The following is an 8,752-nucleotide window of genomic DNA, read 5'->3' on the forward strand; positions in this document are numbered from 1 at the left end:
ACTTTAATGACAAGATTTCATGACCTCCTTTTTTCTAATTTTTCCTCCTTTCTTCAATAAGCCAAGCGGTTAAAATACCCTTTAACAGCGGTTACCCAACCGCCATTCATCTAAACGCTGTTAAAAGGATATGACACTTTTAATGGCGGTTGTATAACCGCTATAAAACATTAATCAGAAAAAGTGGGAAAAGTTTTCTATAATGGCGTACTTTTTGTAACCGCCATTAAATAATGCCTTTTGCGCCAAAATTCAAATTTCATTACAACCGCTGTTAAAAGGTTCAAACACCAAAATTATAATTAATATGCTTTGATAAATAGTATAATTTTTGTAACCGCTATTATAAGTTTGCAACTATTTAAAAAAAAAATTGAATTACTAAATAATTAAATAATAATATAGCAAAACCTGTAATAATAATAATAATAATTTACAAAAAAGAAAAATGTTCCTTTACAAAATCATCACCTCTACAAAATGTTCCTTTACAAAAAAATATTTTCCCAACACAATTCATCACCTTTACAAAATGTTCCTTTACAAAAAATATTTTCCCAAGATGTATAGTACTTTTTTGCATCGAAACTCCAACTTTGGGAAAATAAGAGTGATTTACTTATAACAACTCTTTTAGACTAGATATGTTGAAACACGTAACGCACCCACTCAAGTCTAACATCATCAAGTTGAGTTTCATCGTAATGGGAAAACTGGCATCCTGCAAAATACTACATAAAAAAACAATTTGCTTAGGATAATATCAACATCAATAACAAATCCATGATAATTCAAAGAATAACCCAAACCGAAATCAAACCATTATCTTATCTCAAACACAACACTAAGCTACAACAGCAACACACTATGCAGCACATACACTATGCAGCAGCAAACAACAACAAACAACAACAACACAGCAACACCCAGCAGAACAAAACACCAAACACTTGCAACACACCAGAAGCAACCAAGCAACAACACCAACAGCGAGCAGCAGCTAGCAAACAACAACCTAGCAAACAACAACAGCATAGGACAATGAACAATAGCTCATGGTAGTAAAACTTGGAAGAATATGGTAGTAAAACCACACAATTAACACAAATACAAACTTACACTTTCGGGAATCTTGGTGCGTTTGTGTGATATAATCTCTTTCATATATCGCATCACATAATAGCCACAATCAACTCCGTTGCTCTAGCGAGGACACTGCATTTTTTATAACAAACTAAAGTAAGAACTCATACATACATTTCATCATTTCATATCTACACTAAATTATCAAATTGTTAATACCTTTATTGTCTTCCATTTAGTATCCATCTTCAATTTCGTTGCAATTTCCATTTCACTCCGAAATTGAAACAGAGCACTAAAGAAATAAATAGACCAAACTAAGTAGACATACATAAAGTTAATGTGTCAATGGAGGTAGTTATAGTTGATAAGAAAAAAGCACATGCACATCTATGATTTCACGCAAATCCTCACTAACGCCTTTTCCCGTGCCTATTTCCTCTTCATTGTGTAAGGAATCAAAGTAGTATACGATGTTATTGAAAGGATCAATAGCACACAATACCCAATGCATCCTATTTGAGACAAATAAAAAATGAATATTGAGAGTAGACATGGGAACGATAATATCACCAAAAAAAAAAGGGTACCCGACATTATATGGAGCGAGGAAAATTTTTCCTTTTGATGCATTGTCTCTAAAGACATCCACCATGTAGTGAATTCTTTTCGTATTGTGATCCTTGATCTTCTTCATGTCCCCCTTTTGAAATTGAGTCACTTGTGATATCCTAGATGAACATATAAAACCAAAAAAGGAAGAGACACCACTAATGCCAGCAACTGAATACATCCTTCTAATTCATTTGAAAACAAACAACGAGGCAAGTGAGTTAGCGAGGTAATTCTACAAGTAATTAAAATAATTAAAATTTGTAAGCTAATAAGTAAGAATTTGTAGTTCAATGGTATCGAAACTTACGACATATATATCTTCATATGACAAAGTCCGATTTGGTCTTGTACAAGGAATTCAAAAATTTTCTCCGTACCAAGATACACCTCCTTGCACTGACTTCGTATCCCAATATCAATGGGAACTCTAATTTGTTCATCTAAAGCAATTTTTGCAGCATACTTGAAAAACATTATCATCTCTGGTTGAGCATTTGCAATAACTAATGCTTCAATATATCGATCAACCTTTTCCTTCTCATTGTCAAACGATTTCATTTCCTGTTAATAAAAACACACATTGTGCAATATGAATATGTTAAAAAACTAATTACTCAGCAAAAACTAACTACTGAAAAGAAACTTGAGTTCTATTAAATTAACCTTATGTGGTTGAATGGTAGGTGAAGTAGGTGTTTGGTTTGATGGGTGATCAACCTTTTGCGACTCAATGGGTTCATTGTTTGCATTAGGGCATTTTTCATGGCCTTCATGAACTTTAACCATCTATAAAGAAAATAACTTATTAGATTTAAAATACAAGAAAAATAAGGCCTTTGTGTGATTTATAAAAAATGCATCAAGAGTTAATGGATTCTTTACCTTTTCTGAGTTTTCTAGACTTTGTGGATTTCGTTTGCGTAGACATGTCACTGGTCGTGGTTTTATAGATTCCTTGCCTAGTTTATCCTTCCCTTGTTTATCTTGGCCTTCTTCTTTATCGTTTTCTTCTAAAGCGTTCATAACCTTTCAACATAACAATAAAATAAACATGGAACCGCCAAAAATATTATACAATTCAAGGAAGAATTTGTATCACCTTATCTAGAACAATAAGTTCAATGGGCCATAACACGATACTGCCTATTGCATCTTTGATCACATCAGCTACTCCTTCGATTGGCATTGGCAAAGGTGTATTCTCCTCTACACCGTAGTCAATACCAACTTTCACATATCCATTGCGATTCCATGAAGGTTGAAAAACTTTTCCCTTATGTCTTGCTCGAACAATCTTACTCGTTTTAGTTTCTCCACGACCTTTTTCAGCTTTTCCTTTTCTTGGGCAAGGAACTCACTCACCTTTGTTTTTTTCATTCGAGTCTATTTATCTGAATTACAAGCATCATCAGACTATATTTAGTGAATATAGAAGCACAAACTGTACTGAATACAGAAGCAAAGCAATAGCACAAACTGTACTGTACTGCTGTACTGAAGCACTGCTGTACACAGAAGCACTACTGCTATACTAAATACAGCAGCAGAAGCACAACCAGAAGCAGAAGCAGAAGCAAAGGCAGAACCAGAACAAGAACAGAAGAAAAAGTAGAGCAGGACCAAAAGCAAAAGCAAAACCAGAAGCAAAAGCAAAAGGCAGAACCAAAAGCAGAACCAGAACCAAAAAGAAGAACCACAAGCAGAAGCAAAATCAAAAGGCAGATTGAGAAGCAAAAATAGCAAAACCAAAAGCGGAACCAGAAGCAAAATTAACAGAAGAAAAAGCAAAAAACAGAAGGAAATATAGTACCATGTCAAGTTTTTTTTCTTTTTTTCTTGGATTTGGTAGCTCCTTCCTCCGCATGTACCCATATCCCCTCCTCATGATCATCTCTTTTATAAAAATCTTCTTCAACAACTTGATCATCGAGTGGTTGTGACGGCAGTACAAAAGAAGGATCTTCCCTTTCATCTAATTCATGGTCCTCGTCATCGATTGGATATCTTTTGTTCGACGACAAAACAAAAGACCATCTTTTATTAGCTGGGTCAGTAACATAGAAAACTTGTGTTGCTTGACTAGCCAATATGAATGGATCATCCTTACTACCCACTCTATTGAGATCAACAAATGTGAAACCGGCTTTATGATGAAAACGAACTCCATTATTGTTATCAGCCCACTTACAACCAAATATAGGAATTCTAAACAGCCCATAGTCCGATTCCCAAATGTTTTCAATTACTCCATAGTAAGACATATTTGCATAAATGGGGTTCTTGTCTTTTGCGCTTGAGATATGCATAGCTTGTGCTACAATTGACACCCCACTATTTTGTGTTGTAGTTTCATTGTCCCCACCCTTTGCACAGAATGTAAACCCATTTATTTGGTAACCAGAATATGAGAAGACATCTTTACTAGGACCTCGGGACAACCATTTAAGTCTATCAGAAACATCAAAAGGTGATTGAGCTATTTCATCTCCAACTCGAGCCTTTAACCACTCAATAAAGCATGAATTGTGTTTGTTAGTAATCCACTTCTCACTCTTAATTGGATAAAGGGTCCTTAAGTAATCCATATGTTCTTCCACATATGGATCAACCTCCGAACTATTATGCAAGACATACAAGTGCGCGCGATGCCACATTTCAGGGTTTATAGTCAACACCTTATTTCCCATGATCCCTTTCCCTTTCCCATTAAAACTTCCATCATGCCTAGGCTTTGGAATTCCAACCACATCAATAAAAGAGAGGTAATCACTACAAAGATCAATGGCCTCCTCTACTAGGTAGCGCTCAACCATACAACCTTCCGGATGGCTTCCACTCTTTACGTAATCCTTCAAAATCTTCATGTATCTCTCAATAGGATACATGTATCTTAGATATGCAGGCCAACACAACTGAATTTCTCTAACCAAGTGTATTGTTAAATGGACCATTATATCAAAGAAAGAAGGTGGAAAATACATCTCCAACTGACATAAAATAACAATAACTTCCTTTTGCAAGTTAGGTAGCTTTAAAGGGTCGATTTCTTTTCTACATATCTCTCCAAAGAAAATGCAAAGTCTTGTAATGGCATTTCGAACATCTTCAGGCAAAATGGAGCGAATAGCAATAGGAAGAAAATGCACCATGAGTACATGGTAATCATGAGATTTCAAAGCTAAAAGTTTATTATCTTTCAAAGACACAAGATTTTTAATATTGGAAGAATATCCATCAGGAACCTTCACACCATGTAAACACTCACAAAATATTTTTTTCTCTTTTTTACTTAGAGTATAGCACGCTGGAGGAAGATATGTACGATCACCATGCATAACAGGATGTAACTCAGGTCTAATTCCCATGTCGACTAAATCTTTTCTAGCATGAAGCGAGTCTTTGCTCTTGCCTGGTGTATTGAGTAGTGTGCTAACAAGACTTTCACAAACATTTTTCTCAATGTGCATGACATCAAGAAAATGTCTAACATGTAAGTCCTTCCAATAAGGAAGATAAAAAAAAATCGACCTCTTCTTATAGCCACGAGTTGGAACCTGGGAGGAGTGCAACTTTCCATGATTTACATCTAAGCCCTCTACTTTTTGTAATATCTGGAGACTTGTTGGAGGAACCGGAGCTCTACCCTCTTCAGCATTACCATCAAAAGCTTTCCTCCACCTTCGATAATGATGTTGCACCGGCAAAAACTTACGATTTCCCAAGTAGACAACTTTCCCAGAATTTTTTCTTTCCTTTTTTCCTGAGTTTTTCAACTTAGTTGAAGTTGTGTTCTCTTGACATATAGGGCATTCTTTATAACCTTTCACAGTATAACCTGGCAAGTTACCATAAGCGGGAAAATCATTTATTGTGCCAAAAAGCATGGCTCTCAAATTAAAAGTTTCATTACGATGCGCATCAAACACTTCAATGCCAGAATCCCACATCAATTTTAAATCTTCAATCAAAGGAGCCAAATAAATGTCTATATCATGGCCAGGTTGTCTTGGTCCTGATATTAACATTGAAAGAATCATATACTTCCGTTTCATAATTAAAGAAGGAGAAAGGTTATAAATCATTAAGATTACCGGCCATGTACTATGAGTGCTACTTTGATTACCATGAGGGTTCACACCATCACTTGCAGGGGCAAGTCTTAGATTTCTAGGCTCCTTACCAAAATCATGGAAATCCTTGTCAATTTTGATCCATTGTGGGGAATCGACCGGATGTCTTAACATACCATCATTCTTCCGTTCATCCGCATGCCATGTCAAACTCTTTCCAGTTTATGAAATGCTAAAAAGTCGTCTAAACCTTTGCAAAATTGGAAAATACCACATTACTTTGGCTGGAATCTTCTTTTTCTTATATCTTGGAGCTTTATATTTGGGACAATACTCCAACAACGAATACTCTTTGCGATACAAGATGCAGTCGTTTGGACATGCATGGATTCTTTCATAAGTCAAGCCAATAGAGCTTAGCATCTTTTTAGCATCATAGGTGCGAGTTGGAAGTAGGTTTCCATGTGGGAGCATGTTATGTATTGCATCTAAGAAACCAGAAAAGCCTTTATCTTTTACTCCATTACTTGCTTTGACATTAAACAATTTGATAATAGCAGATAATCTACTATATTTAGTGCATCCCGAATACAAAGGTTTCATTGCATCACTACACAAGTTATCAAACATCTCCGGAGAATCTGCAAAGTTTTCCTCCAAAGCTTTTGCCATTTCTTCAAACTCATTATCTTCACCGGAAGATTCTCCATCCATCTCTACTTCCATCCCAGTTTCAAAATCCATCATACCGTGCACATTAGGAACCTCCCCTAATATCTCACCATGATGTAACCAACACTTGTAAAATTGATTAATGCCTTTAGCCATCAAGTGAACTTTTACGTCCTCAATATTAAGTCGAACCATATTATTACAATCAACACATGGACATAAAATATGTGCTGCGTCCTCAGCATGTTTTCTTGCAAATTCAATGAACTCTTCTACTCCATGCTCATACTCATCACTATTACGCCGAGCATGCATCCAATTTCGATCCATGACAACTATGATGGAGCAATAACAATACACACGTAGCCTTTATTAATCCTGTCTATGTTTGAGAAAAAATGTGTCTATATATCAAAACCAACAAAAAAAAAAAGTGTACAACCAGAAAATGTGCTAATTAAATTACAAATCAAACGGTTGTATCATTTTGTCTTACATTTAATCATTAAATATTTAAGCTCATTTTCTTTCATTTTGTATCTTACACCATTTTCCAATTTCAATCGTAATAACCAACAAAAATGGAAAAATTACCTTACTGTGTGTTACAGGTTACAGCCCATACACAAAATATACAAAGAAATGTGACTTGTAAAATAACCTTTATCTTGTTTAGGCAAAACTCAAAAGAAGAGCGCACAAACAACATATCCAAACTTACCCTTCTGCATATGTGCCAAATCAATAAAAAGAAAAATAAAAAGATGAAATAATCCTGAAAAGTTGCTCATGAAAAAATCACCACCTTCAAATGTCTAATGTACATTGCACTGTATGTAGTACAGTTGTATCGCACCAATTTTACTAGTCCAAAATTCAATTTCAAAAACTTCATTCTATTTTCTTTTTCTTCCTTCTTTAATTTCAAAGACATTTAATCTCATTTTCTTTCATTTTGTATCTTTCTTTATTTTCCAATTTCAATCACAAATACAAGTCCTCAACAACAAATCAACAATCACAAAATCACAAATCACAAATCACAATTTTCCAATTACAATCACAAATTCACAATTACAATTACAAAATACAACTTTACAAACTAAAATACAATCAAATATTCAACAAATACAAAAGAAAACTAACCTCTGATTAAACTGAACTAAGTCAGCTGTCGTCGGTGACTCGGTGCTGTTCGCCGCGGCCAAGGGTCGCCTTACTCGCCTCGTCCAGTCGTCCTCGCAGACCAGAGCGGAGTCCAAAGACTCGCCTCGTCCAGTCTTACTTGCCAAAGGTGCACCTGTCTTTGTTGGGCTGTTTAGAATCTACAACAAAAATCATGAAACACTTGGGTTTTAGGAAAAATCATGAATAGGAAGATTTAGGTTTGAGGCTATTAGAACTACAATTTCAGAATATATTCAACAACCTAATTCAAAAATAAATAAAAAAAAACAGTTATTCGAAACACATTCAACCAAAAAAATAGAAATTCAACAAAGTAAAAATACATATCAAATTACATTCAACAAAAAAAAGTACATCCAACAACAAATTCAACAAATTAACCAAATTAACCAAACCCTCGCAAACGAAAATAGAAACGTCAACCACATCAAAACTCCTCTTCAAACCTTACCTCACTCGAATTCCTCTTACCCTAATCCGAAATCATCCACCAAAAAATGATAAGAAGTAAAATTCGAAAAAAATAACAGAAAATCGATAATAAGAAGTAAGAATTTTGAACCTGCAGATTGGAGTCTTAGAGTTGCGAAGATGGCGACGAAGATGGCGAAGAAAGGGAGTAATGGAGGAGAGGAGAGAGAAACAGAGAAAGGGAGGTCGCCGGACTGATAGTGACGTCGCCGGAGGTAGTGAGGTTGCCGGATGAGGGATTCTGGTTTGAGAGGGTTTTCAGTTTGAGTTTTTTGCGGGGGTTTGAGAGGGTTGGTAGTTTTGAGTTTTTTGCAAGGGTTTGAGTTTTTGCGAGGGTTTTGAGTTTTTGCGGGTTGTAGGCTTTAATTTCAGGCGCCTTTTTTCTTTACTTTTGATAGCGGTTCTATTATTACCGCTTTAAAAACTTCCTTAAAACCCAAAACCGCCATTAGAAGTTAATAGAGGTACTTTTTAGAGCGGTTTTAGTTGAAACGTTATTAATCATGTTCTGTTATATAATGTTTTTGGCGTAGTCTTCATAAAAAGGACACGAAATGAATGATTTTAAAGGACATGAAATTAATTATTTTGGGTTTAAAGGCACGAAAAGAGGAAAATAAGTTAAGGTTTGGGGAAATGGGCTAGGAATTGGG

The 8,752-nt window shown here is 35.4% G+C and overlaps 2 protein-coding genes across 2 annotated transcripts; both read right to left on the minus strand.

The window, feature by feature from the left end:
* Positions 1 to 575: 575 nt before the first annotated feature.
* Positions 576 to 1,688, minus strand: LOC110713812. The gene is made up of 3 exons (XM_021892252.1): positions 1,470 to 1,688; positions 1,303 to 1,378; positions 576 to 731 (listed from the first exon to the last, which is right to left on the minus strand). Exons 1-3 carry the CDS (start codon positions 1,637 to 1,639, stop codon positions 639 to 641), a joined length of 339 nt encoding a protein of 112 aa, XP_021747944.1. The 5' UTR covers positions 1,640 to 1,688; the 3' UTR covers positions 576 to 638.
* Positions 1,689 to 2,322: 634 nt separating this feature from the next.
* On the minus strand, positions 2,323 to 8,545 carry LOC110713723. The gene is made up of 8 exons (XM_021892172.1): positions 7,587 to 8,545; positions 6,048 to 6,775; positions 5,822 to 5,981; positions 3,567 to 5,710; positions 3,141 to 3,229; positions 2,798 to 3,038; positions 2,581 to 2,724; positions 2,323 to 2,484 (listed from the first exon to the last, which is right to left on the minus strand). The coding sequence occupies exons 2-8, from the start codon at positions 6,768 to 6,770 to the stop codon at positions 2,323 to 2,325; spliced, it is 3,663 nt and encodes a 1,220-aa protein (XP_021747864.1). The 5' UTR covers positions 6,771 to 6,775; positions 7,587 to 8,545.
* Positions 8,546 to 8,752: the final 207 nt, after the last annotated feature.

This window comes from Chenopodium quinoa, unplaced genomic scaffold, assembly GCF_001683475.1.
Source record: "Chenopodium quinoa cultivar QQ74 unplaced genomic scaffold, ASM168347v1, whole genome shotgun sequence".
Lineage (NCBI taxonomy): Eukaryota > Viridiplantae > Streptophyta > Magnoliopsida > Caryophyllales > Amaranthaceae > Chenopodium > Chenopodium quinoa.

What these genes read in the sequence shown, in the direction of transcription:
- LOC110713723 (XM_021892172.1), bottom strand. Translation starts at nt 6,770, where the DNA reads ATGGATCGAAATTGGATGCATGCTCGGCGTAATAGTGATGAGTATGAG. An exon ending in ATCATGAGGAGGGGATATGG is followed by an intron (nt 3,230 to 3,566) that starts GTACATGCGGAG and finishes TGCTGTATTTAG; the next exon opens with TATAGCAGTAGTGCTTCTGT. An exon ending in GTCTAGAAAACTCAGAAAAG is followed by an intron (nt 2,485 to 2,580) that starts GTAAAGAATCCA and finishes TTTTCTTTATAG; the next exon opens with ATGGTTAAAGTTCATGAAGG.
- LOC110713812 (XM_021892252.1), bottom strand. Translation starts at nt 1,639, where the DNA reads ATGTCTACTCTCAATATTCATTTTTTATTTGTCTCAAATAGGATGCAT. An exon ending in TTGCGTGAAATCATAGATGT is followed by an intron (nt 1,379 to 1,469) that starts GCATGTGCTTTT and finishes TTATTTCTTTAG; the next exon opens with TGCTCTGTTTCAATTTCGGA. An exon ending in CTAAATGGAAGACAATAAAG is followed by an intron (nt 732 to 1,302) that starts GTATTAACAATT and finishes TTTTTTATGTAG; the next exon opens with TATTTTGCAGGATGCCAGTT.